The sequence below is a fragment of the Lactuca virosa genome, chromosome 8 (assembly GCF_052849685.1).
Source record: "Lactuca virosa cultivar CGN04683 chromosome 8, Lactuca_virosa_CGN04683_v6, whole genome shotgun sequence".
Taxonomy (NCBI): domain Eukaryota; kingdom Viridiplantae; phylum Streptophyta; class Magnoliopsida; order Asterales; family Asteraceae; genus Lactuca; species Lactuca virosa.
This window is the reverse complement of record NC_136433.1, coordinates 304,720,807-304,748,358: the sequence shown is the minus strand read 5'-3', so window position 1 is coordinate 304,748,358 and position 27,552 is coordinate 304,720,807. Positions and strand designations below refer to the sequence as shown.

The following is a 27,552-nucleotide window of genomic DNA, read 5'->3' as shown; positions in this document are numbered from 1 at the left end:
AAACTTAATTATTTAAAAAAAATTATTTAATGCATGTCATGGTTACCATTCCTAGTGTGTGGCAAAAATAAACATGGCAAAATTGAGATGACGCTAATGTGAAACAAAAAGGAATGGTAATAAGTTAATAAGACCACTCCCTCCGGTCTAAGAGGCACAACCCCCTTGACCACTGGCATTCATCATATTCGGAATCAAATTAGCCTGACACAAATATGTACATTACAGGACACCTCACCTGACTTATACTAGACTAGTGGAGAAGCACTAGAAATTTAATAGCCAATTAAATTAAAAAAAAAAAAGAATTACAATAACCTTAAGAATAGTTGAAGGACAAAAACATCTGAAGTCATGAATCTTTGTAGTTTTATACTTGGTAACTTAAACATTGTATTAATTAACAGAATATCAACACCCTCAGAATCCTACCCGTGTAAGAAGCTAATCTCAAAACACGAAGACTAAAAATAGAGTAGCTTTTTCTAAAACATCCTCATGCTTTTAGAACAGCAAGCTTTTGTGTTAACCCATCAATCTCCTCTTGGTGTTCAGCTGTACCTTCTTCCTGCACCACCATTTTAATAGTTCATACAAAGTACAGAAAATAGCAACATAATATCCTAATGTGGAAAAAAAATAGTTGAAGTAGAATGCTATAAATGGGTAAAGTCCATTGTGTTGCGAATAAAAAATGATAGACATGTAATAAAAAAATAATAATAAAATAAATAATAGTAAGTTAAGTTGGTCAAGGAAGTAACATGTTATGTAAAAAAATTGACTTGTCATGGTTAAAAAAAATATAAAGTTGTAGAATGATATTTAGAAGTGAATGGGTTGAAAGTTACCTGGGGATCTCTTGTTCCCTGGACACCTATGCATTTGGAGGCACTGATACTGGCACTCTTCATCAAGCTGCGAGCGCTCATGTTTCCCTTTTGTTCATCTGCTGCTGCATTGTCTGATCCTCCTGTAGGGCTGTCAAGTTTTGTAGCAACAACAGAAGCTGCTGCATTCCGCTTTTCAGTATCATCAGATGTTTCTGTTTCTGTTTCTGTTTCTGTTTCTGGCTTGGGTGCAGGAACCCTTTCCCTGAAGAGAAAAATAAACATATAATATTAAATTTCCAATACACAATGTGCCTGATACATATTGACTGCTGTATGAATCATGCACAGGCACAAAGAATGTACCTAATACATACATACTGTCTGTTACTGTATAAAACTTATTGCGTATTAAATTTGCTGATCATGTAGAGTAGAAAGTAGAAACTTACCTAGGGAGTGAGGCATGCTGTCTTTGCAGTGGAGGAGTCGAGCTTTTCTCACCTTTTTTACCATAATGCTCCTCTAGATGTGCGAATTGTCGTTTAAACCGATCAACGCCACTATTGTATTTGTAAATTACAAACATGGGTGAGAAATTAAAATGGCAAATGTTATTTATGCATAAAAATAATCTTTTCAGATGGATTAAAGCATTGGACTGGGACTTGGGACTCAGAACCATGTATGTCATTGTAATTTTTTTTGTCTCCCACCCAAAAACTTAAAACAATATGGGCTGGCTGGCTGGCTCTCGAGCAAAAGACATCAATCAAATCAATGCCTATCTCATCCTCTATTCCTCTTCATTGAAATAGACCTAGAAATCGAGGGCATTTCAACTGTTATCAAAACTTTAACTATTGTCTCGTTGACACGTCAAAGTCAAATACAGTAAGTAGTACAACTTGTCAAGTGGGCCCAGAAAGCATATGACCTTGGGTACATGAAGCTAGTTTGTTCTCCACCACGTAAATATTCCTGAAGCATCTGAGGATGATACTCTAAAATCTGATACAATTACAAAGAAGACAACCTTAAGTTTTTTTCATATGAAGATTGCAAAACTATCCTTTTCTAATCTGGCAAAAATTAATTTATCTACCAAATATTATCATTACTAATTTGTTACAAAAGATAACAGGAAGGCCTTGTACCGACAAAAATTGCAAATTTTTTTGTCTCACTTGAAAAGGTGAGACTAAGATTTGCTCTCAATCTCTATTTTGTGTGAAAGGAAAACAGTACTAGAAAGCTCGTCCCATGTGCATAATTTGGTTGATGATATAAAAATTTAACTTCAAAATGATGTATCAAAAAAAAAAGTTGCAACCAAACCAAACCTCTCGATAGATGAGCTCTCTAACATCATCTTTTCCCAATTTCCTCCTCTCAAACTCAAACTCCATCTTTGATATGGCATGAGTTGAAGGTTCTCTCTCCACATTCGCCAACCCTTGAAAGTAGGGATCCGCCAGTGCCTGCAAAAAGGACCCAATGCCAAAATCAATCCCAATTCTTGTCAATTGTCATCTTTATAGAATTAAAATCATACGTACATCTTCAGCTGATGGGCGATCCTTTGGATCAAAAGAAAGCAGGCGTTCCAATAGGCGAAGGGCCAAAGGATCCACATTAGGAAACTTGTGTGTAAATGGAACAGGCGCTTTCTTGCGCATATTACTAAGATACCTTCTTGCCTTTTCATTGCGAATCTGCACTTTTTTAAAGATTAGATATAACTCATTTGAAGCATCATTTTGAATGATAAAAAAAAAAAAAAAAAAAAAATTTCCAACCCTTGCAATAGATTCAGAGGAAGGAGTGCCAAGCAAATCAGTCATGAGATCCAACTGATGAACTACATTTTTTCCAGGAAATAATGGTCTTCCTGTAAGAATCTCAGCAAATATGCATCCAATGCCCCAAATATCAATGCCAGGAGTATACTGCAAACAAGACATCACTTGATGAAAAAAAATTAAAAATTAAAAGACAAAAACAGTGGGCAGGTGCCTATGTAGTTTTTACTTTTCACACACACATTAAATAAATCTTGTTTCCTTATTATAAATATAAGGTCAAGAAAAACCACATTCAGTTTTTTGAAACGACTAGTAAATTCGTTTCAGGGTGAAATCAGTGTCAACAATTCTTAACAGCTTCAACAATGGGTGAATAAGTAACTTCAGTTTTAGAAACTGTTAAAAAGGTAAAAAGTTGGACTACATCAAAAAAAAAAAAAATGGAGGCGTCGTACTTTTGAGAAAAAGGATCCACAGAGTTCAGGAGCACGATACCATCGAGTTGCAACGTAATCCTGCAACAATTAAATTAAATTAAATTAAATATTGAAATAAGAAGAAGATACAAACGTATGAATCATAATCATATATTTTGATTTTTGAACAACAAACCAAATGTAGTTATATTTATATTATATAAAAATACAAATGAGAAAAGTGACTGATCGGATGGGATAGCATACACATAGGTTTTAACATACCGTCCAGAATATGGCTGATGGTGCATCATTAAATGACACACGAGCAAGCCCAAAATCACAAATCTTCAATTTACAGTCAGAATTAGCAAGAATGTTTTTGGGTTTTAAATCTCGATGAAACACATTTGCTGCACAAATGACAAATAGTCAAACATATATATGAAGTATATTTGTAGGTATCAGGCTTGTAATACCAGTCCACAACAACATATATCTTGTCAAGATAATAATAAAAAATAAAAAATAAAAAAAAAAAACCAACCTGCATGAATATATTTTAACCCACGAAGAAGTTGGTACAAGAAGAACTGATAATGTTCAGGAGTTAGATCATCATTTGCCCTGATAACTTGGTGAAGGTCAGATTCCATCAATTCAAAAACTACATAAATATCCTTAAACTCTCTTCTAGAAGGAGGGAGCATTATATGCTTGATTTCTACAATATCAGGATGCTTCAGCAACCGAAGGAGTTTAATTTCTCTAAGAATCCTAGTGGCATCCGAAACATGCTCAAAAACATCATTGATCTTCTTGATTGCAACCTTTTCGCCTGTGTGAGTATCAACAGCGGACCCCACAACGCCATAACTTCCTTTCCCAATAACTTCTTGAACTTGGTACCTACTTGCCTCTCCATACTCTGTGAAGAACTCTGCTTCAATCTGGGTCAACAATAACAAACACACCTTTAATCCACAAAACAGAAACAAACTAGAGATGCATCTTGTTAATGCAGCCAAAAGGGCAAAACTTTGTATTCAGTTGAAACCCTGTTTTTATGCCAACATTAACGTCATCTACAATGGGGTTGGTTGGAAAAAATCAAATCAACTATATTACAGTATACTTGTTCTTGTGACCAGTGGGAGCCACTGGTCCTCATACTTACTCCCACAAAACTGTCAGTACAGGGATCAACTTATCAACAAAAACAACAAGAAAAACGACAAATAAAATCAATCATCTGAGAGATTAGCAAATGGTACCAACTTATTCAATTTATCGTCATGTTTGATGGTTAGTTTGTGTATTTTGCTATATATGGTTTGTTCTTTAAAACCCAGAGTACAAATTACAAAAAATCTATGACGTCATGAAAACAGCGACGTTAAGGATCCAAATTGACATGAATTAATTGCAGCAAAACTCATTACTGATATTCATAACAAAAGATCTGGAGAGCGTGAGAGATGAAAAGAAAGAAACCTTTCTGTTATGATCCATGGGGGCGGAAGGTGAGGGGAAAACAGGTGGAAAACTGATGCGTTTGGGAACCCTAATAACCTTAAGTGCAGAAAAATCAAAGTCTTCGGTAATGGTGAGTTGATTCGAAGATGATGACGACGAGGGTAATGATTTTGTTTCAGAATCGAGATTCACATGGCCATCAGGATTAGGAACAGAAGAAGATCGACGATTGTGATGGTGAAACCAGCGAAGGACCCCGTCCACAAATGTTCCACTCCCCATAAAACCCGCAAAGACCTACAAGTCTACTACTTTTCAAAGACAAAAAACTATCGATTCGTCTTTTGGTTTCACAGTCAATCGATCTCAGCATCCCCTGTTTCTTATAAATCAACAGATACAGTTGTCTCCCATGGAGTTTGTTTGAACTTTGATGAGGAAAGAGAGGAGGAAGATAGGAAAATAGAGCTGTCGCCGCGTTACGTGAAAGGGGAGAGGAGAGGAGATGGAGGAGAAAGGTGAGAAGTGAGAGAGCTAAGATGTGAGATGTGAAAGGCGATAGGTCACAGTTGGGCCCACTCGTCGTGCTTTATTTTATAGTTCATTATTGGCTGTCTTCATTTTGTCATATGGTTTTTATTTGTTGTCGCTTCTCGTGTCTATTAAAAAAAGTTTGATTTTTGGTGAACTGCAAAAATAGTCCTTCAGCTCTATACAATTTGCCATTCTTAGATATTTAACAACTCATATTTTGCAATTGTTTTTGAACGATATAATTTTATTAAGAAATAACAATATGTCATGTAAAAATACATATTCCAAAGATAATATTGCAATAGAAAAGTTATACAACCAAGCAATGCAGTGTATCTTTTATTAACAATTTATTATAAATCTGGTGTTTTTTTTTTGGTTTGACCGTTTTCAAAACTAATGTTGTTCGAATATTCAAAAGGGTTATGCTCAAAGTTCTAAAAAGGGCATAGTGGCATCGTCATGGCTTCGAATTTTACGAGTCATAGTGTTTTTCAAGGCATGATGTGAAGCGACAATTATATATTAGTTTATAATTATATTATCACATAACATTTCTTTCTCTTTGAGGTCGATGGTTTAAAGTCTCGTCTTAGACATATGTGAAATTAGGAGTAGTTAGGAAGCTTAATTTTAAATCCACTAGCATATAGAGATTAGATTTTCAGCAAGATTTGATATAATGGGTGGTATCGATGGTGGATTAGGCATGTGGTTGGAGTCATCGTTGGTAACTGTAATGTCCCGAAAATTATAAGATAAAATTTCATTTTTAATTCAACCATAAACACCATTTATCCTTTCCAATCAACAAAAGTATATATCAAAGTAAAATACTTATCAGAGTACAATCCCAAAATCACAAAGTGCTGAAACATGGGTGAATGCGTTGCAATCAAGTCGAACCCTTCCCTTTCGAACCAGAAGTACCTGAAATCATAACCATAAAAACCGTAAGCACAAAGCATTGTGAGTTCCCAAAATACCGCATACCATACGCATATGTCAGCTCAAGGTTGTACCGGGTCTATTTGACCCCCGAGTCTATTTCAACTCATATGTCAGCACAAAGCTGTACCGGGTCTATTTCACCCCAAGTCTATTTCACCCCACATACATATAGAAAACAGGCACACATGCATACAATACATACAGCAGGAGTCACAAGACTACAAGCACATACAATCCCAAGTTTCCTACAGTATAGTGAGAAAACTCACCTCAGTCCGCTGACAATCAAATAGATGCTCGGGCTACTGGACCGGAGAATCCCCACGCTAACCAAACAAATACAACCATAATCAATAATTGGGTCATAAACCATAATCGGGACTTTAATTTACTAATCCCGACTCCTAGGGTAAAAGACCATTTTACTCTTCCCCTCGATTGGCCCAATTAACCGTAGGCCAAACGCAATGGCACTTAAAGCCCAATAATGGCCCGAATCCAAGAGGCACTCAAGGCCCAATATGGGCCCAATTCCATAAAGTCCCAAGGCCTAACAATGGCCCAACTCAACAATACTTGTGGCCCAACAAGAACCTAAAACTCTAGAGTCCAAAAGTGGCCCAAAATCGAAAAGCCCAATTGCCTCCTGGTTGAGTACGCTCAGCGTACCACTTGGGTACGCCCCGCGTACAGCTCGCGACCAAAGGGATTTTACGGGGCTCAAACCCAGTATGCGCAACGTACAAGGAGGTACGCCTGGCGTACTTGTCCATGAGCCAATCCTTCTTAGATGGCTTAATCCCTTAAGACCTTCTTGTCCAAACTTCAGATCCATTCTAAAACAAATCCTTAATCCATAAAGTTGGAAGCTTTAAGCTTATGCATGGCTTAATAAGCCCTAAAACCCAACTTTAGCACTTTATCCTCATGAAATGAACATCAACCATTGCATGGTTGAGTTAAACCCATAAAGCTACCATTTTTATGCACAAGGAACCTCAGAAACACTAAGATCTAACATCCTAAATTCCTAGAGTAGCTTATACTCATAAGAACAACTCAAGGGACCAAAAATGTGACCTAAACTCCACTAAATCTAGATCTAAGCATAGAATGAGAAAGGCCAAAACTAGGGATGTCAACGGGACCAAACGGGAGCGGAAATAGCTGCCCCTGCCCCCGCTCCCGAAATCAATTATTGCCCCCGCCCCCGGATTCCCTGTTTACATAGCCCCCGGTCCCGCCCCCGGTTACCTCCATCGCCCCCGGTCCCGCCCCCGTTCCCCCGGTTTATAGGCTTAAAATTCGATTTTTTTTGCTAAAAAACTGCTTTGTTTTAGGCTAAAAAAAACTATTTTTAATAACTCTAAAAGCTTAAAACCTAATCTTTTAGAAACTAAAAAATTAAAAATCCAACATTACGAATCCAACATTACAAAACGACAATTCCAACAATCTTACAAATATAAAATACGACAACTCCAACATTACAAATATAAAATACTTACATGTCCAAAAATATATGATCAATTCGCTACATCTTCAACATTCATTAATTGGAAACGGGAAAGTGAAACCTACACTAAACCTAAAATTAGAAAATCTATTTTGTATATGTATTTTATATTAAATATATATTTTTTACATAAATGTACAACCGGGGCCTCCGCGGGAGTACGGGACGGAAATACCGACTCCCGACCCCAGTCCCGAAAATAAACGGGGTTTAAATATGCCCCCACTCCCGCTCCCGTTTTTTTTTAAATTTAGTCCCGTACGGTATCGGGTTCCCACGGGAGCGGGGTCCCACGGGGGTTTTTGACATCCCTAGTCAAAACTTTATACCTCAATGAAGCTGAGAAATGTGGGTAAACTCTAGATCTACAAGCTCCAACTTGATCAATGCTCCTACACCAAGCTTATTCTTCTTCTAGATGCTCCAAAAATCCACCAAAATCACTCCAAGGATCAAAATCCTTTCAAATAAGGAGGGTTGGAAATGAGTTAAGGTCATTAAATGGGGTCCAAGACCCTAAATTAAGGTTTGCACCTGGCGGTCGTACGCCCGGCGTACTCCTAGTATGCCCAGCGTATCAGGTTAAGCATCCGCGATCACTTAGTCTAGTATGCCCAACGTACACCTATGTACGCCCAACATACTAGACTAACCCATAATCATGCTAACTTCCGAAGGCCATAACTTCCTCGTTCCAACTTCGTTTTCGACGATCTTTATATCCATGGAAAGGTATTAAAGATCTCTACAATCCTATCTAATTACTTTTGACTTAAAACACTTCAAACTAAAATTATTATTTTAATAAAAGGTCTGAAGCATCACTTTTACCATCATGTCCTTGGGCTCCAAAGCACAAACCGAACTCTTGGATCACATGATTTACTTTACCCACTTCCAAATGGGTCTAAACCTCTCTTTCCTCAAAGCCTGAGGACTTATGATACTTGATCTTCGGGTCATGGCCCCAAATTATGAAACGACTCGAAACAGGGCGTTACAGTAACTTCACTACACCCCAACTCCTCGTTTGGCCCAAAGACAATTCACAATGATGAATGAAGTGGTGGGCAAAAGGAGACGATAAGGTGACAGATGGTGGATCATGATGCTAATTTTCGAGAATAACCAAATAAGAAGCTATGAGAGCAATTCTTATCAAAAGCATTATAATTGAACCACTTGATCTAATGTTTATAAAATTAATAAGAACATATTTACACTATAAGGTTATAATTAATAACTTTTGTGATATCAATAAGAATCAAGAGAACCCAAAGGAGAGTTCCTCTATCAGAATGGCACCCATTGACTTTGAATAAGGAAGACCGTCAAGTTCTTTTTTATTGTGCATCAAACAAACTAGGAAAGTTTTTGTGTGAGATTAGTTGTGCCGTAAAAAAGAGAAAGAAAATGGAAGAGAATGTTAACTTTAAATTAGGGTTAGAAGGAAAAAAGGGTTTCATGTCTTATATAATGCATAAACCCTAAACCTTCCTTTATGTCCATGTTTGATCAATTAATGCTTACAATATTGTTGAGAATAAATCTTTAAAGATCGAATAGATTCAAACAGGTAAACAAATTGAGAACACAAAATGAATATCAAATATGTCGAATGATTTATTATCACAGCCTTAGAAGAGCTCGATTAAGAACTACTGATGTAAAGGCGTGTAGGGTTTACAAGATTGACCAAACGACGATTACTAAAATCTAGTGCATGAATGCACCTTAAATAGCTAAACCCTAATAATAAATAATGAGTGGACAGGCCCAACCCGGATACAAAATATACTAAACATTAAGCCCATAATGATGCAGTACTAAATACCCAACAATCTCCCCCTTTACGTCAGTTAGGGCAGGAGACCTTCACTGTGGAGCCCGCTTCTGCACTTCAAATAGTTTCGGAATTACGCTGAGCAGAGCTTTGCGAACTTGGATGTACCACAAGATCATATCCGAAAAGCACTTCTTGTCTGCTTTGCTGTTCCCTCTGTATTTGCCTACGAAATCTAAAATATACTCCAGGCACGCTGTGGAGAAAAGATGTTTATCTAAGAGAAAGAAACAAACTTTGTGAAAGTCTGCATCTGTTCGCTCTTTTAGTTGAAAAGCCACACACCAACCGTCCTTTCGTATCTTCCCAAGCTTCATTTTATCAAAACCTTCAGGATCTTCTTTGGGGAGCACATATGGCTTCTTTCGCAGTAAAGCAGCAACTTCAACATCCATTTTGCCAACCTCTTGAATGTATGATATTAACATTTGTTTGAGGTGAGCAACAATGGGTTCGTACTTTTGTGGGTCTCTCAGTAACAAGTTAAACAGCATAATCCAGTCGTACGGGTTCAGGTAGGGAAGATCAACAAGAGTGAATTCGCATACCTAACTCGTAGAACCTCTAGCAACCTTAAAACGAGCATTTGGGAAGCTATCAGTTTCGATTGTACCTATAACCTTCACAACGGTTATCATATTTGCACTCCAGGTTTCATATTGGGGCTTCAATTAGAAGGAAAAGAGTAAGTGATCTACACCGCTGTCTGCTGGAGGGACATTCGCAACTTTAACAAAGCTATAAAACCTGAAGGCTTTCAGAGTGATTGGAAGATCCAGTTGCGAATCTTGTGTATTTTGCAAATCAAAAGACACAACTGGCTCTAACCAATACTGACTTGGCATATCAACAACCTCGCTCATGATTCGCTCCAAAGTCCATACTGGAAACAAAAGCTTTCGGCTTTCTAGTGTGACTTGAGCTTCGTGTTCGGTTCTTTCTTTTTCCTCTGCTTCTCTCACAATCTGATTGGGCTCATCCATTTCAGCTTCACGAGCCTTCCTTCTTTTTAACTCGTTCTCATCAATTTCTTCTTCTTCACTATCATCAATGATCCTTTCATCATTGAGCTTTTCCATTCCTTTCGAATCCGAAGCTACATTACCCTTCGGTTCTTTCTTGAATTGCTTCACATTTTCTCCCCTTGTTTCGGAAGTGTGCTCGACTCCGAAACACTTTCGAACCGGTTGTTGGGAATAAATCTGAGATGACGAATACGGAATATCAAGAACAATCAAGAATCAATCACCATCATATGCAAGTAATCTGATAAAGGTTTTTCATATATTGATTATGAGATGAACGTACAGAGAAAAACCCTAATCTGGTAAAAAGCTTACACCAAAAGTAAACCTAATGATTATTTATAGGGAACAATAAATATATGCCATAAATATAAAATATATGCCTAATATAAAACCAATGCCTTAAAAGAGCTCGATTAAGAACTTCTACTATAAAGGCACCGTAAGAAATCATAAAATGATTAACCCTAAAAAGGCTTCCCTAAATAACCAAATATGCCATATCAGTTTCAATATCTCAAATACTCAACAATTTCCCCCTAGATGTTGAAACTGATGAAGATCACGATTTCCGATCTTCTTGGCATTTCTCCCCCTAAATTGTGATACTCATCAGCACATGGGGTCTTCAAATCGAGAGAAATAAAAAAATAATCTTCCAAATATGAACTCCCCCTTGAATAATCATCACTCCCCTTTGAATCTTCAACAAATACCATGGAGAGAATCCGGAAAGTTAAGAAGAATCACCAACAATCTTCAAAACCCGTCAGATTTGATGAAATAAATCCCTTTAGAATAAACTCAATCCACCATCTTCGTTGAATCAGTAACGCAAGTTTTGACTTGTCAAAGTAAATTAAAGCTGCCAATTTGCTCAAACTTAGGGGACCGAAACTGTAAAATACATTCATCTTCTTCACCTTTTAAACTGAGAAACGAATCATCACGTTCTTTGACTTAGAAAAGTCAAAATAGAAATACATCTTCATTCAGTTCGGATTTCCAAGTAACTTACGATCGCCAAAATTCCAAACAACAATTTCGATTTTTGCTTTTCTGATTCTGAATCGATTGTAAGAAGACGCGAACCTGTAGTTGCAAATTAGGACGGCGAACCTTTGAACAATGAATATTTGAACTCCCATTCCAATTTCAGTTTCGTTGTACAATTCCAAATTTGGTTTTGATATTCCTCAATTTCGAAACCTGTTAACACAAAAGAATCGATTTTCGATTTTGATTTTGAAGCTGCAAGATCCGATTTTAACAGCCAAGAACCGAATGACTTTGTGATCTTGATGAATTCCGATTGCTACGAGTTCGTTTGCGAATCTTCTTTTACAGATGATGCCGATACACAAAAGTTCCGACACCCATTTGCCAATCGATTGGGACCTGCAACGCCGACTGTGACTCTCTGTGACTCTCGCTCCTAAAGCTAATCAAGGACCGAAAGCGAATTGCAGATTCGCTTCAGTTTCATACCCAAACCGAATGCAACCGAACGTTCGCCTATGAACAGTAGATTCGGGTTCGGTTCTTGTGAGTTCGGTTCTTATTCATGAGGCTCGCTTCAAATACATACCCAAAGCGAAATAGACCAAACGTTCGGTCTATTTCGCTTCCAATTTTTGCAAGTGCGCTTCTTCACTTTCGCTTCTCTACGTTCGCTTCATTACTTTCCTTCCTGAGAAACGAGCTTTCGCTTTTGATCTTAAGTTTGGCTTGTTTGCTTGTGAGTTCTTTTCTTAGAGTAAGGTTCGGTTCTTAATCTTGAGTTTCGTTTGTGGTTGAGACTTTCGCTTCTAATTGTTGATTGAGAATCAAAACTTCAAATTGGAACGAATAGCGACAGCAGTATTCAACTGTAAAATTGAAATTGTATAACAAAGTTACGAATTTCGCCCCTAGAGAAACAACAAAGTAACACATTCAGCCCTTTATATCTTCATAGTAATGAACCGAAACCTCTATTGACAATTAATCCAAAAGCAACCCCTCCTGTTACAGTAAACTGACGGTTTGTACCCTTTAAGCAGAAAAGTGTCAGAAGGCAGCTTTCTTTTTGCAGAAAAATGACACTTTTCACCCCTTTTTCAACCTTTTCAGCCTTTTGTCAATTCCAACACAAAAAACAATAAATTTGATTTCTTCAACACAATATCATATCTTTGAACCAAATCCACCAGATTTCACCAAGATTTTGTCCCCATTTTCGTTTTTTTTTTAATAAAGGACAAAACTTTTATGGGACTTTTGGTACCCATTTAAGGTTCAACTTTAAAGTTGGTTTCTTACATACCCACTTATTTGAAGAAAATCTATCATCCTCTGAACATAATACTCGCTTCTTAGTTGGAAAACAAAAATTTCCAAAAAATTCATTAAACCAACCGAACACTATTTTCTCTTTTCTCCAACTCTTAACATATTCACCTGCATGAAATTTTCTTTGAACATTATTAACTTCAACTTTTTCAACTTTTTCACAAGCATTGGGCACTTGTACCTTGGGCATCCAAACCTTCTTTGTTTTACTCTTGTTCTTTCTCTTCTTCTTCCTTTTCTTATTTCTAGGCTTCAGAAACAATTTTCGGATCTGAACAACTTTTTCTTCTTTCTGAATCTGAACATTTAAAGACTTTTGAACACAATCCTTAGGAGTTTGATAAATCTAAACATCTTTAATTATTGGCTTTCTGTAGGGAACCAATCCTTCAAAGACATCATCAGAACACAATAAATCATCTGTTGTTGTTCCAATAGAACAAAATGTCTTTACTTTCACGATTTCCAAAGATTTGTTTTGAGATTCATCTCCAGAACAACTAAATTCGGATTGTGAAGCTTCTGAAAAACTTGAAACACTTGACTCCCCCTCAACAAGAACATCTGGAGTCACTTTTTCTTCAGAAACTTGAAGAACAACATGAACTTCTTCTTTTTCTTTTTCAGCTCTTTTCATCTTCAACATCTGTTTATGTTCCCGATCTAAATGTTCATATATAATACGAAATTATTCTACTATTCTGTCATTCTCTCGCAATTCACGTTCATTATCCCGTGAGTATTGATTTATTTTCTTATCAACAAAAGAATTATATAACTCAGTAACATTCCTCAACTTATAATCACCAAGAACATGAAACAAAGTTGATTTGTTTACACCATAGATTGGTTTAGTGACCTTTAATCCAAGTTTTAAAATGGAGTTACAGAATAAAAGATCCATTAGATCTTCAACAAATGATAGAACTTGAAGAGAGAGAAAATAGATCTGATAAAGATTCTAGAGAGAGAAAAACAGATCTGAAAGGGTTTTTAGTGAGAGAAAACAGATCTGAACACGAAAATTCAATTAAACACGAAAATTTTCTTCTAACTCTCTTCCAGAACACGATTCAAGAACAAATCAGATGAAATAATGAGTAAAAGATAACATATCTGAACAAGATTTTTCAATAAAAATGAGGTAAAGACTTTTTCTTTTCAGAAAACTTACAAAACTTGAAGAACAAGGTGAGATTCATGATAAAATATCGCCATAAACAAGATCGATTCTTGCAAAAATCGCTGAGATCTACAAGAACCCGCTCTGATACCACTTGTTGGGAATAAATCCGAGATGACGAATGCGGAATATCAAGAACAATCAAGAATCAATCACCATCATATGTAAGTAATCTGATAAAGGTTTTTCATATATTGATTATGAGATGAACGTACAGAGAAAAACCCTAATCTGGTAAAAAGCTTACACCAAAAGTAAACCTAATGATTATTTATAGGGAACAATAAATATATGCCATAAATATAAAATCTATGCCTAATATAAAACCAATGCCTTAGAAGAGCTCGATTAAGAACTTCTACTATAAAGGCACCGTAGGAAATCATAAAATGATTAACCCTAAAAAGGCTTCCCTAAATAACCAAATATGCCATATCAGTTTCAATATCTCAAATACTCAACACATAGCGAACACCGGGCGAAGCTTTTCAGACAGATGCTTCTTGACAGTAATCGTGATCATAGAGTCATGAGTCTCGGTTATGTCAGAAAGCAAGGCGCTCACGTCTGCAACGCAACTCTTTATAACAGCCCTTTCGGACAAGAGTTTGATGATCTGTTTCTCAGCATGCTCGAGCTTGACAGTGAGAACCTTCTCGTTTTTTGTTTTTACTGCGAGCTGATCCATAAGATTGCTTTCTTTGGCCAAGTCATCTTGAAGCTTTTGAATTTTTTGATGAAATGGAGGAGTTGAACACAGAGTGGTCAGCTTGGAGGCCAGTGCGAACTTCGTCGAGCTTTGCCTTCTCTGTACGAAGAGTAGATCCAAGACTGGAAATGACTTCGTTCACCTTCGCAGTGTTTGACTCGAAAAAGCTCTGAAAAGTGCATATGAAGGAGCGAGCATCAGTAATTAGTTTATCGACTTTTTCGGTCGTTTCCTTGCAAACTGAAGTTGAAGCATCCACAACTTTATTCGTCTTCTCAAGATTGGCGGAGTGTTTTTTGGTGAGAGTCTCAAGGAAAGACTTGACAGTGGCCTGAGAATAATCATCGCTGGTTGAGGTTTTGGAAGATTACAGCAGCGAATCCAGCTTCTCATTAATGTCCTTGAGTTTCCCTCTTGTGACTGGAGCATCATCATCACTCTCAGTCCTAATGTTGAAGGGAATGTAAGTGAAGCCTCCAAAGTTATTTTTGTCTTCACCAAAAATTATGTTTGGGTCATCCTGGCGAAGTGGTGAGATTGGTGGAGTAGAATTACCAAAAGTGAAACCTGAAGCACCTGCCCCCGCATCAGATGCGTTGACAAAAACTAGAGGTTCACCAGTGGGGGTTGTTTTTGTTGAATTTATGAATAGTGGAGTTGATTGGGCGATAGAGGTTTGTGTCTGCGAAACCCCCGTAGATACAGGCGGACAAGGGGAAATAGTGATATGTATCGAAGTAGTGATTTGGGAGTGAGGAGGAGAAGAGTGGTCAAAGAAGTCATCAGTTATAGGAACTGAAGTATGAATTTCAAAAATTACCTCAGGATTCGTAGTTGTAGGCTCCGAATCCTTCGGATGAGATGTAGCATCAGCATCATTTTCATTGTGAACCTCTTCCTGAATAGGAATCTCCGAAACGGTGTGTGAATGCGAATCGTCGTGATCACTAGGAGTGAGAGTTCGCGGTCTACGAGCCACTTTCTTGACCTTCTTCTTTTTAGGAGCTCGAGGAGGTTCGGAGGGTCCTTAATTGGATTTTCGTTTACTGCCCTTCTTTGGTTATTGGACAGGTTCAGATGGACCAACCTTCGCAACTCGTCTCTTCCCTCCTTTCTTTGGTTTATCTACCTCGTCGAGGATCTGTTGAAATTCATCAGTTATAGTGCGAAAACCTGAGACTGGTAAACTGCGATAGGTTCGCAGTGTATCACTCGCACCCGGAACATCACGAAGCATAGACTCCAGAATTGAACCAATGAAGTCGAACTTTGAATTATTTGTGAGAATGATGTTATTGGTGTGGAAGATCTGGATTGTTTCCATACAGGAGTCTTCGAGGACGGGGATGTTTAGCTTGTTGATCGCCCTTTGAACCACGATGGTCCAGAAACGAGCATAGGAAATTTCATTGTGTCATGTGGTAGAGAGAGTACTTTGGACCAATTGAGCCCAGAGTAGTAAACCATAATCCAGATTGATGCCGGAGTAGATGTCGTACATCATCGTCATAAATAACTTGCTCGCACAGTCAGACCCAATGACCCTTTCTGAGAAGCTTTTGAATAAAAGGGTGAACAGTCTATTCCACATCGGCGGCAAATTGGGCTTCTTGAACTTTGAAACTGCAGTTAATACTTCCTTGTATCCCATCTGGTAGAACATATCCAAGACGGCAGAGTTGGAGATGGTATCAGAGTCAACCAGGTCACGACCCTGACGAAGCCCTAGGAGGTCACAGAACCTCGATTTGGTAATTTGGGTTTTCTAGTTGAAGATTTCGAATGTAATCAACTCCTTTCCCTTTTGAAAACTGGCAGTCGAATAAGCTTTTGACAAATGAACCAGGGGAACAATCTCCGACTTCGTTAGAGCGATGACCAGAGGAGAGTACCTCAGGCACTCGACAATCGGTTGAAGAAAATCGTCGTATTTTGATGGGTAAAGATCAAGAATCATGTTTTGATTTGCCTTGAGGTTAAGGATCAATGATTGGGTCATCTGTTCTGCAACTGAGGGTGTCTCTGAAGAAGCAGCCATGGAAGCTTAAGGAAGAAGATGAACAGTAGAGAGATTTTTCGCCGGGAGAGTTTTGAATACTTTTGACAGTGGTAAATAATTATCGAATCATCAAAAACTTTATATACCGTATAGTAAGAGAGAGAAATTCGGCGATTGGTTGCATCGATTACTGAAAAGTCGCCTATAAAGGCATGAAATACAGCTGTAACGTGCGTCAGGCAGTGTCAAATCAGAGTCCATTCAAATTCACGCGCCCAAATTTTATCCTTAAAGTGTTGTTTCAGTTACGCCTTTTCGCAGTTGATTCAGTTATAAACTTTCGCAATTAATAGCCATCAATGATCCTTGGAAACTGAAAGTAGTTATGAGTACCACGAACCAGACTTTGGAAAATCACAAGGATCTTCGTGCGAGAGTGTGCCAAAGATAAGGAAATAAATCAACAATATACTGAGGGATGCTAGTGATGTCTATTAAGACAAGAAGCAGATAGATCCTGGGCAACGATCTCTTCCTTCGCAATCAAGAGAGACTTTGAAGTGTCTGTGTGGTTTCCCGTTGAATTACGATCATCTGTTTATTGAGAAACAGTGAAAGGCTTCTTTTCATTAAGCTTAAAGGGTGGCTTTATCTTCAACCAAACTGCAAAACTTGACATAAGTATGAACGTTTGGATGGAGTACTTGTCTGACCATTGTAGCCATAAGAACAAGTATGCTTTTGAATTATTTTAAGTGACTAGGATAAGTATAGAAATCTCAAGGAAAAAATAAAAAACTGGATCTATTGGGAAGAAACATCTTAGGACTAGAACGTCCCATTGAGATCACACAAGAATAAAAAGATATTTCATGGTACTGACCACGAAGGTTGACATTCGTTAATTCCATGGTGAATAAGCTAGAACAGTTAAAACATTCACCGTCAATTCGTAAATGTGTGTTGGATTTTTGGGTTTCACTCAGTTCGTGGTAATGACGAATTTAAGATCATAAACACAAAATTTTTTGTAACCATAAACCTCAATGGTAATGTTTAAGAGTCTCAAGGGTTACATTTATGAATATGAAAGTGATGGAGAAATGGTAAGAGGTGGTTCCAAGAAATAGTGTACCTCTGCTATGCGAAAGTGACCAAGCAGTCAACTCTTAACTCAATACGAGAAGAGTAAGGTAGCTCATGACTAATGTGAATGAACAACCTAATTGGGAAGAAACGATTGGTGTTATCGATTCATTAAGGCTTCAACATAGAGTTTTCGAGGCTTCAGACTACATGTAGCAGCATGCTTCTAGGGACACTTAACTAGTGCATATATTAGAAAATTTATACCTGCCCCATCATTCGTAATTGAGATTACCAAGATATTTGCCTTGAAATCTGCTCAGTTATCCAATATTTTTGGTATTTTTGATCATTTTTGAAAAGAAATAGTGAAAATAAAGAAAGTATTTTTGTATTTTTGTTTTTCTGAAAAAGAAATAAAAATAGAAAGAGATCAAATATTTTTGGATTTTTAATATTCTGAAAAGGAAATAAAAGCAGAATAAAATTTGTTTGGATTTTTGATTTTCTGAAAAAGAAATAAAAACAGAAAATAGTAAGAAGAAATAAAGAAAATGTACAAAGGATACATGAAGTTCCTAACCACGAATGAACAGTGGACTACGAGTCACCACGAACATTTGCACCGGTTCACAACGTGAACAGTTGACTACGAGTTACTGCGACCGTTCGCGGATGAACAGTTGTTTGCGAATTACTACGAACGTTCGCACCAATTCGCAGGTCTATCAAAATCTTATGAATGTGAAGGTGGTTTCGAAACAGATTCAGTCTCTATCATTCCTAAGCCTTGAAGAATGCGATTGAAGGTTTGCTCAGGCAAGGCTTTCGTGAAGATGTCGGCTAGCTGATCAGTGGATCTAACAAAGTGTATCTCGACATTTCCATCTTCCACATGATTTTTGATGAAGTGATACCTCAGTGCGTTGTGTTTGGTCTTTGAATGTTGCATTGGGTTATGACAAATGCAAATGGCACTGCAATACAAAGGGATTCGCTTCATATTTATGCCATAATCACGAAGCTGACTTTGAATCCAAATTACTTATGAAGTACAAGAGGCAGCGGCTATGTACTCTGCTTCAGCAGTGGATAGGGAGACGCAAGTTTGATTTTTAGATTGCCAACTTACGAGTTTTCCATCAAGAAATTGGCATCCTCCCGTTGTACTCTTTCGATCTAAACTGCAACCTCCTAGATCTGCATCTGAAAATGCTTGCACAGAGAAACCTGAACTTGAAGGGTACCATATTCCTAGTGAGGATGTTCGCTTGAGATACCTGAGGATGTTCTTGACAGCAGTCATGTGGGGTTCGCGAGGATTCGCTTGAAACCTAGCACAATAGCAAACAGAAAACATGATATCTGGATGACTAGAAGTAAGATACATCAATGAACCTATCATTTGACGATAGCGTGTCATATCAGCAGCTGGCTTGTCCAGAGACGGTGTTAGTTTCGTTCCGAACACCAATGGAACCTTCACCTTCGAATCTCCCACCATTCCAAACTTAGAAAGTAAAGTCTTTTTATAAGCCTCCTGATTTATAAAGATACCTTCCTGACTCTGTCTTTTATTCAAACCAAGGAAAAAGTTAATCGGACCCATAGAGCTCATCTCAAACTTAGTTTCCATCAACTTTCGGAACTCAGCAGTTAAGCTAGGGTTAGTTGATCCGAAGATGATGTCATCAACGTAAATTTGGACGATCATCAAGTGGTCACCGTCTTTCTTGTGAAATAAGGTTGGGTCGACCAATCCTTTTTTAAATTTAGCTTGTTTTAAAAAGCAAGTAAGAGTTTCGTACCAGGCTCTTGGAGCTTGCTTAAGACCGTAAACTGCCTTGTCCAGAATGTAACAGTGGTTCATATACTTTTCCCTTATGAACCATGGGGGTTGTTCCACATACACTGTTTCTTCTAGTTCCCCGTTCAGGAAGGCACACTTGACATCCATCTGATATACTTCAAAGTTCTTATGTGTTGCGTATGCCAGAAAGATGCGAACAGATTCCAACCTTGCAACGGGTGCGAAGGTTTCTTCATAGTCAATTCCTTCTTCCTGACAATATCCCTTAAGTTCGAGTCGCGCCTTGTTTCTTATCACATTTCCTTCTTTGTCCACCTTGTTACGAAATACCCATTTTAGACCAACAACAGATGCATCCTCTGGAGTGGGAATAAGTCTCCAGACCTTGTTTCGTTCAAATTCATTGAGCTCCTCCTGCATTGCTTGCATCCAATCAGAGTGATCAAGAGCAATTTGAACATTTTTAGGTTCGATTTTGGAGATAAACGAATTGAACATGCAATATTCCACTTTAGAGAACAATGCAGTTCGTTTCGCCTGTTGTTGTGCTCTCGTAAGAACTCCTGAAGACGAATCTCCTATCACTTGAGTTTTTGGATGATCTCTGGTCCATTTAGTCAATGGAGGGTAATTTGGATCATATGTTGGATCCAATTCAACGTTCACTTCTTCAAATTCTGACTGCGCATCCGAATCATCATTATCATCATTCGTATTTTCATTCTCCCCCTCGAATGATGTATATTCTACTTCTTCATTCGAAATAGGATTCTCCCCCTGGATAGGATTTTCGTGGGTCTCTGGAGGAGTTGAATGCTCCCTCAGCAAAGGTGAATCAGGTGTGGAGGACGATGTAGAACCTTCCCCCATGCGGTGTAGCATTCGTATCTTGTGATTGAGACGAATTTTCAGTGTCTTTTGGAGTAGGGTGTTCGTGTTGCATATCTTTCGCATCTTCATCAATGATTTTCTTCAGTTCGTCTTCTTTGTTGTCTACGACTTTGGATTCAGAGGAGATGGCCTTTTCTGGCTCGTCGAATAAGTTTATGAACTCCTCGTAGAGATTGGAGAGGGGAATCGTAGAAGGATTCGGCTTTGGAAAGATCTCTTTTGATTGATTGTCATTCTTCTGAAACTTCTTCGAATAATTGTCATCGAATGTGACATAGTAGGTTTCTTATAGCTTTTTGGACTTTTTGTTGAGAACCCTATATGCCTTAGAAGTCAGAGAATACCCCAAGAAAATACCTTCATCAGCCTTCACATCTAATTTGTTCCTTTGCTCCTTAGAATTGAAGATAAAACACCTAGAACCAAAGAAATGGAAAAACTTGACATTAGGTTTTCAATGATTTTCTTCAGTTCGCCTTCTTTGTTGTCTACGACTTTGGATTAAGAGGAAATGGCCTTTTCTGGCTCGTCGAATAAGTTCATGAACTCCTCGTAGAGATTGGAGAGGGGAATCGTAGAAGGATTCGACTTTGGAAAGATCTCTTTTGATTGATTGTCATTCTTCTTAAACTTCTTCGAATAATTGTCATCGAATGTGACATAGTAGGTTTCTTATAGCCTTTTGGACTTTTTGTTGAGAACCCTATATGCCTTAGAAGTCAGAGAATACCCCAAGAAAATACCTTCATCAGCCTTCACATCTAATTTGTTCCTTTGCTCCTTAGAATTGAAGATAAAACACCTAGAACCAAAGAAATGGAAAAACTTGACATTAGGTTTTCGATTATTGATTATCTCATAGGGAGTAGAATCGCTTACTGAGGATTGAGCGATTTTGGGTATAGCAGGTTGTTCCAATAGCATCCGCCCAGAAGTAAAGCGATAGATTTGCGAATAATAGCATGGTTCTCGCAGCTTCGCACAACGAGCAGTTTCGCCTTCCAATGACCCCATTTTGTTGAGGAGTATAAGGAGCTGAAAAGTTGTGAGTTACTCCTTTCACAGTGAGAAATTTCTTCAAACTCTTGGTTTTTGAATTCCAGATTGTTGTCGTTGTGAATGTTACGAACCAGCTTTCGCAGTTGTATTTCAATCTGCTTTATGAAATTCTTGAATGTAGGAGTGGCTTCTGACTTATGCTTAAGAAAATGCACCCATGTAAATCTAGAAAAATCATGAACAATTACAATAATATATGTGTTGCCACCAATGCTTTCAATTGCAGAAGGACCACAAAGGTCTATATGCAAGAGGTCAAGTGGTTCTATGACTTTCGTATTCGCAATTGTTGGATGACTCCTCCTGCTCTACTTCCCCATTTCCCAGGCTGCACACAGATGTTCTTTATCAAACTTCAGTAGTGGAAGCCCTCGCACATGATCACCAAGAACAAGTTTGTTGATGTCTTTGAAATTGAGATGCGAGAGTCTTCTGTGCCATAGCTAACTATCATCTGTAGAAGCTTTCGTAGGTAAGCAGATGGCAGGCTTCCCTTTGATGGGGTTCAGATTGAGCGGATACATTTCGCCTTTGCACTTTGACTTAAGGAGTACAATTTTGGTCTCATTTTCGATAATCTTTGATCCTTCATCGTCAAACGAAACTTTTAATCCCGTACATACTACTAGCTGCGAAACACTTATGAGGTTGTGTTGCAGGCCTTCCATATATGCGACCTTGCGAATTGAAAATTCTCCATTTGTTATCATCCCATAACCCTTGATTTCTCCAAGTGAATTGTTGTCGTATTTCACTCTTCCACCATCTTTTAATGCTCTAAACTCTCTTAGTTCTTTTCTCCCTGTCATGTGTTGTAAGCAACCAATGTCAATGTACCATTCGGAGTCAAACTGCTCGTCACGAATCACCTACAAAAATCAAAGAGATTTAGGAACCCAAAGTTTTTTGGGTCCACGTGAGGCTTTCACAGGAAAAGTAATAGCAACATTAACTAAATAAGATCTTTTGACCAAGGTGTTGTTATCTTTCCTTTTAATTTGAAAAACAGTGATCCTATTATCTTTTAGGTTCTTATCCTTTGTGGATATTTTCCTTTGCTTATTTTGGATCTGTTGCTTAGCAACTTCCTTCTCAACTTTCTTTGGATCAGCTGCGGATCTTTTGAGAGGAACTTTAGGCTCCAAAACTAACTTTCCTTTGCCTTTAACATCTTGCGATGTCTTGGCTGATTGTGAAGCATTCGTGTTATGAGAGGAGTGAGACTTTGTTTTCTCCATAGGTTTCGCATGATTTGAAAATGAATGTTTTTGAAACCCTTTTTGTTTCGAAACCTGTGGAGACTGAGACTTAGTTCGTTGAAAATTCTTAGGTTTCGCAGGTGAAGAGACTTTCGCATTTGGATTGGATGGTATTTCCTGATAGACAAAGTTGGGATTTTTGGATCTCCAGAAATGCTTTCTTTCCTTCAGATTTTTATTATATCTTGCATTTTTTTTGACGTTTTGAGCTGCGAATTGCTCAGAGGATTTGTGAACATTAGCCCTAGATTTTGGCTTTCTACGAGGATTGTCAGTTTTTACAGATGATGTATCACTTGGAACTTTCTTGGTTCCACTGGGACTCCCCTTTTCGTAGCTAGAGTTTACTTTGTTCAGCGGTTCTGCTACGTATCTGACCTTGGTTTTCCAAGAGGTCATTTCAGATAGACCTTTGGTTTCGTCTGCATTGTCAATTGGAGCTGACCAGAAAAATTCATCACAGCCATCTTTATTGTCGTCTTCGACCATGGACGTTAGCTCTGCTGTTTGATTTTTATCCAGTCCCTTGGTTGCGAAAACCTGATTGGGAACAGTTTGAACCTTTGGGAAAACGGTTGCTTTTTCTTTTAAAACTTTTGATTTAACTTCAGATAAACGTGCAAACTCAACTGAATTTTCATAAATTAAGACTTTCGCAGGTTCAGTTTCGTTTTTAACAAATTCAGAGCAATCAACCTCATCCTCCACAGAGATTTCACTCATATCACTATCATCGTCGAATTCAGATGTATTTTCAACATTAAGTTTATTTTCTGAACTCAACTTAGTGTTTAATGAGTTAAATTTCTGTACAATATCAGATTTAATTGTCTCTTTGTCATTTTCATCCAAAAGCTTTTTCAACATATTTTTGTGATCTTTGGACTGTATGTAGATTTCAATTTTGTCCACTCCTACTCTGTAAGCATCCGAGACTTCATCTAATGAGACGATAGATTCGCACCTGTAACAATCTACATCGATTTCGTCATCTTTCAATTCGAGAAAGGGCAAAACCATCTTGTGAATTTTCTTCCAATGTCACAATCAAGATGTAACTGAGTAATATTAAAATAAAGTCTTTTGGCAATCAAACAAAAAATGTTTCGCTGTTTTAAAAGCCCTAAATTATCTCTCTGCAAATAAATCAACTCATCCCTAGACTTAGACAAATCTGATTCCAACTTTTCAATCCACATGCATCTCTCTTCGCTTTTGTTCGAAACCCTGCCGAGTTGATCGATTAAGTTAGAATTATTCAAACGGGTTCTTTTTAAACTTCCGCTGAAACTAGATACTGTATATTTTAGATCATCTAATTCAGTTTCATATCTAGACATAGGAATATTCAGAGAGTTAAGAATGGTGTGTACCTTGTTTATCACCCTCTCGCATTCGCTAATCTGCTCAGGGACGGGTTTCGTTGCGAAGCAGTTGTCGGAGACACGGCCGCCATCAGTAGCATATCCTCTAAGCTGCGAACCTTCATTTGTCACCACAAAGCACCTTCCACCGAGTTTCTAATCATCACCTTTCGCCACGAAGCTTTTTCCATGAGTTGGTCTACGAACCTCTTTGTCTTCAGAGTCAGTCAACCACACTTCAACTCTGCCAAACTCATCATCATTTTACTGCACAATTAAAGCAGGTTTTGCATCTTCAGTACTTTTTTTCTTGACTTCCTCCAACTTTCTGAGGAAATAAGCCTCATCGTCCTCTTCTTCCTTCTTCCCATTCATTCTCTGAAGCATGCACTCCTTTGTTAGATGATTTTTTCCATGACAATAGTTACATTTATAACCGGAGTCACCTAGCTTTTTCCCTTTCTTCACTTCTTCCTTTTGAGAGTTATTTGCACTCTCATCCTTCACATTTTCAGGAGTGTAGCTCCCCTGCCAGTTTCTGTTTTTGTTGCGACCGAAATTCTTCTTCGCGAACCTCCTTGGGTTGGACACCATCAAAGCATAATCTTCTTTGGAGAGTTCACAATCGGAGAGATCTGACTCCGAACAATCATCAGTAACCTTCTTTCCCTTTTCCACAAGGGCTAACGAACCCATTCCAGATAAAAGCTTTTCTTCATTAGTCACTTCATCTTCATGTGACCTCAGAATACCAACGAGCTTTGCCAATGAGTAATTTTTGAACTGCTCATGTGCTTTCACTGTTGACACCACGACTTTCCATTCAGACCTTAATCCGTTCATAAACGTCACCTTCTGCTCAATCAGTTCTCGTTTGATCTTGTGCTTCACCATCCTGCTTAATAGATGGTTATAGTGGTTGAACGTTTCGTCAAGATTCTCCTCATGCTTTTGAACGAAGGCTCCAAACTCCGAAAGTAACAACGTCCGGATGGAGTGTTCAAGATCAGCGTCGCTTGAATACAGTTCCCTAAGCCTGTCCCATATTTCTTTCGCAGTTTCGCAGGAACTCACTAAGCGAAAAGTGTCGGCTGGTAAAGCAAAACGGATGATTCTCATGGCCTTGACATTGCTGATTAGCTTGTCTCTTTCATCCTGTGGTATGTTGTCAACATCGAGAAGAAGAGCGTTGTACTCAGCTTGAGTTTTAATAACCCTTTTTGTACCTGTGTGGGCAAACGTCTCCTTGGTTATGGCATCCCATATCAAGGAACCATGGTATTCAACCCCTAGCATGTAATCTTCAAAGTGCAATGCCCACTCTTCATAATCTTTTGGAAACAAAATGTGGATCCTTGTTGTAGATCCGATGCCACTTGAGAGATTGATTGAGTTGGCATGAGAATCGTCACACTGCATGTTGTCGAATTAACTAAAACTTGTATGAACCAGATGTGTAAACCTAGAATCGAGTTTAGGGTAAAATAAAGATCAAGATTCAACGTCTGTAATCGATGAACTCGAAGAAGACGACAAACACAGATCATATTAAAGCAGAAACCCTAATAGCTCTTTAAACAGAAGAGATGCATATGGATTACACAGTCTCCTGCTCTGATACCAATTGTTGAGGATAAATATTTAAAGATCGAATAGATTCAAATAGGTAAACAGATTGAGAACATAGAATGAATATCAAATATGTCGAATGATTTATTATCACAACCTTAGAAGAGCTCGATTAAGAACTACTACTGTAAAGGCGTGTAGGGTTTACAAGATTGACCAAACGACGATTACTAAAATCTAGTGCATGCATGCACCTTAAATAGCTAAACCGTAATAATAAATAATGGGTGGACAGGCCCAACCCAGATACAAAATATACTAAACATTAAGCCCATAATGACGCAATATGTCACACCCCCAAACCAGACGGCGGAAACGTCCGGGGGTGGAGGACTTCATTTGTAGTATCACAACACATGCATCATAGTAATCAAAGTACAAACAACCATTGTATTTAAAAAGTATAAGTATTTACATGTGTTCAATCATTGTATATTGAAACCAAAATAGTTATACAAAAGAAGAAGATGTGACTCAAGGTAGCTCCATCTTCTCAAAAAGCTCGGGGAGTACCTGTTTATTGTTTCCCTGAGAATACAAGTAATTTGAAAAGGCAGTATCAACATAAAGTTGAGTGAGTGCATAATTGTTTATGTTTGAAAGGTTGTCTCTGTATCTTGCATAAGTAAACTGTTCCAGAAAATCCTATATTTTCTATTGTATATGAAAAGTAGTTTTATTCCCATAAAACCGTTCTATTTGTAAATCAATGTTTTGTATTTGTATTCCTTTATGTAAAACTTGTAACTGAGAGTGTGCCTGGTTTCACCAGCTGTTATTGAAAACTGTATTGTACTATTGTAGTTTGTATTCTGTAAACTGGTACATTGAAGGTGTACTTACATTTAGTTGATTATACACTAACGTATTGTTAATATATTTTTAATGAGTTATTATAACCATACTAAGACATGATGGCCTGAAACAAACGCTTTGTGGGCGTTTAAACTGTTGATAACAATTACCACTCATTGGCGTGTATGCCTGACTGTAGCTAGCAGCCTGAGTGTGGGGTTGTCAATCCCAATATAGATCTACACACAACTTGTTTCGATCCCCTGACTCGAGATTCTGGTTATAATATCGGGACTTTACCTTGGTTGTCTAAATGAATTAAACAACCTGAATTGAATGACTCATAAAAAGCATATAAACGTTACATGTATATTAGTCATGAAAACCCAATCATTCTGAAATAAATGATTGACAGTATGTTCTTGAATTAGTATTCTTAACATGTATATGAAAATTGTATATCCCTTGATTTGTTTTGAACCAAACCTTTGTTTCTTGTAAAACTGTGTATTCTAGTATACTTGAATAATGAATTATTGTTCTATGTATCATAAATTATACATATTATAATTTATATGTACTTTTTGAATTGGAATTTAACTGTGTTTGAATGTAATCCCTTGCTCAACATGTTACAAAGGGGTATTTAAACTAGATGAAATAACTTTTATATTTATATACATATACAATTTTATATAAGTAAAATTTAAACGACATTCGGACAAATAACCGGTACCATAAGCCCACATCCAAACAAGGAAAAGGACCCAGAATGAGTTATCAGTCCTAAGCCTTTTAAATCTTGTTCATATATATATATATATATATATATATATATATATATATATATATATATATATATATATATATATATATATATATATATATATACAAATATGAATTTTGAGGAAAAATATAAGTTTACAAAAGAGTTTAATGTTTTGAGTATATTTTGATGATTTAATGTCGTTTTATCATGATTTGAAATCATGTATTTATAACACAAAGTTCTTGTGTTATACTTGTTTTCCCCCCTTAAAA

At 37.6% G+C, this 27,552-nt stretch overlaps 2 protein-coding genes across 2 annotated transcripts; both read right to left on the bottom strand.

The window, feature by feature from the left end:
- Window positions 1-268: 268 nt before the first annotated feature.
- Window positions 269-5,095, bottom strand: LOC145133790 (mitogen-activated protein kinase 9-like). The gene is made up of 11 exons (XM_079068751.1): window positions 4,546-5,095; window positions 3,599-4,001; window positions 3,337-3,464; window positions 3,091-3,150; window positions 2,630-2,779; window positions 2,390-2,545; window positions 2,174-2,311; window positions 1,768-1,841; window positions 1,283-1,393; window positions 852-1,095; window positions 269-568 (listed from the first exon to the last, which is right to left on the bottom strand). The coding sequence occupies exons 1-11, from the start codon at window positions 4,807-4,809 to the stop codon at window positions 497-499; spliced, it is 1,800 nt and encodes a 599-aa protein (XP_078924877.1). The 5' UTR covers window positions 4,810-5,095; the 3' UTR covers window positions 269-496.
- Window positions 5,096-20,349: 15,254 nt separating this feature from the next.
- Window positions 20,350-21,419, bottom strand: LOC145131674 (uncharacterized). Its single transcript, XM_079066331.1, has 3 exons — window positions 21,136-21,419; window positions 20,731-20,821; window positions 20,350-20,649 (listed from the first exon to the last, which is right to left on the bottom strand). Exons 1-3 carry the CDS (start codon window positions 21,417-21,419, stop codon window positions 20,350-20,352), a joined length of 675 nt encoding a protein of 224 aa, XP_078922457.1.
- Between the last annotated feature and the right edge of the window lie 6,133 nt (window positions 21,420-27,552).

Coding starts and splice junctions, on each gene's coding strand:
- LOC145133790 (XM_079068751.1), bottom strand. CDS start 4,809: ATGGGGAGTGGAACATTTGTGGACGGGGTCCTTCGCTGGTTTCACCAT. Junction 3,151..3,336: donor CATCAGCCATATTCTGGACG/GTATGTTAAAAC, acceptor TAATTGTTGCAG/GATTACGTTGCAACTCGATG. Junction 2,780..3,090: donor GTGGATCCTTTTTCTCAAAA/GTACGACGCCTC, acceptor TCTTGTTTGCAG/TATACTCCTGGCATTGATAT.
- LOC145131674 (XM_079066331.1), bottom strand. CDS start 21,419: ATGGGGTCATTGGAAGGCGAAACTGCTCGTTGTGCGAAGCTGCGAGAA. Junction 20,822..21,135: donor GATGAAGGTATTTTCTTGGG/GTATTCTCTGAC, acceptor CTTTGGTTCTAG/GTGTTTTATCTTCAATTCTA. Junction 20,650..20,730: donor GGTATTCTCTGACTTCTAAG/GCATATAGGGTT, acceptor TATTCGAAGAAG/TTTCAGAAGAATGACAATCA.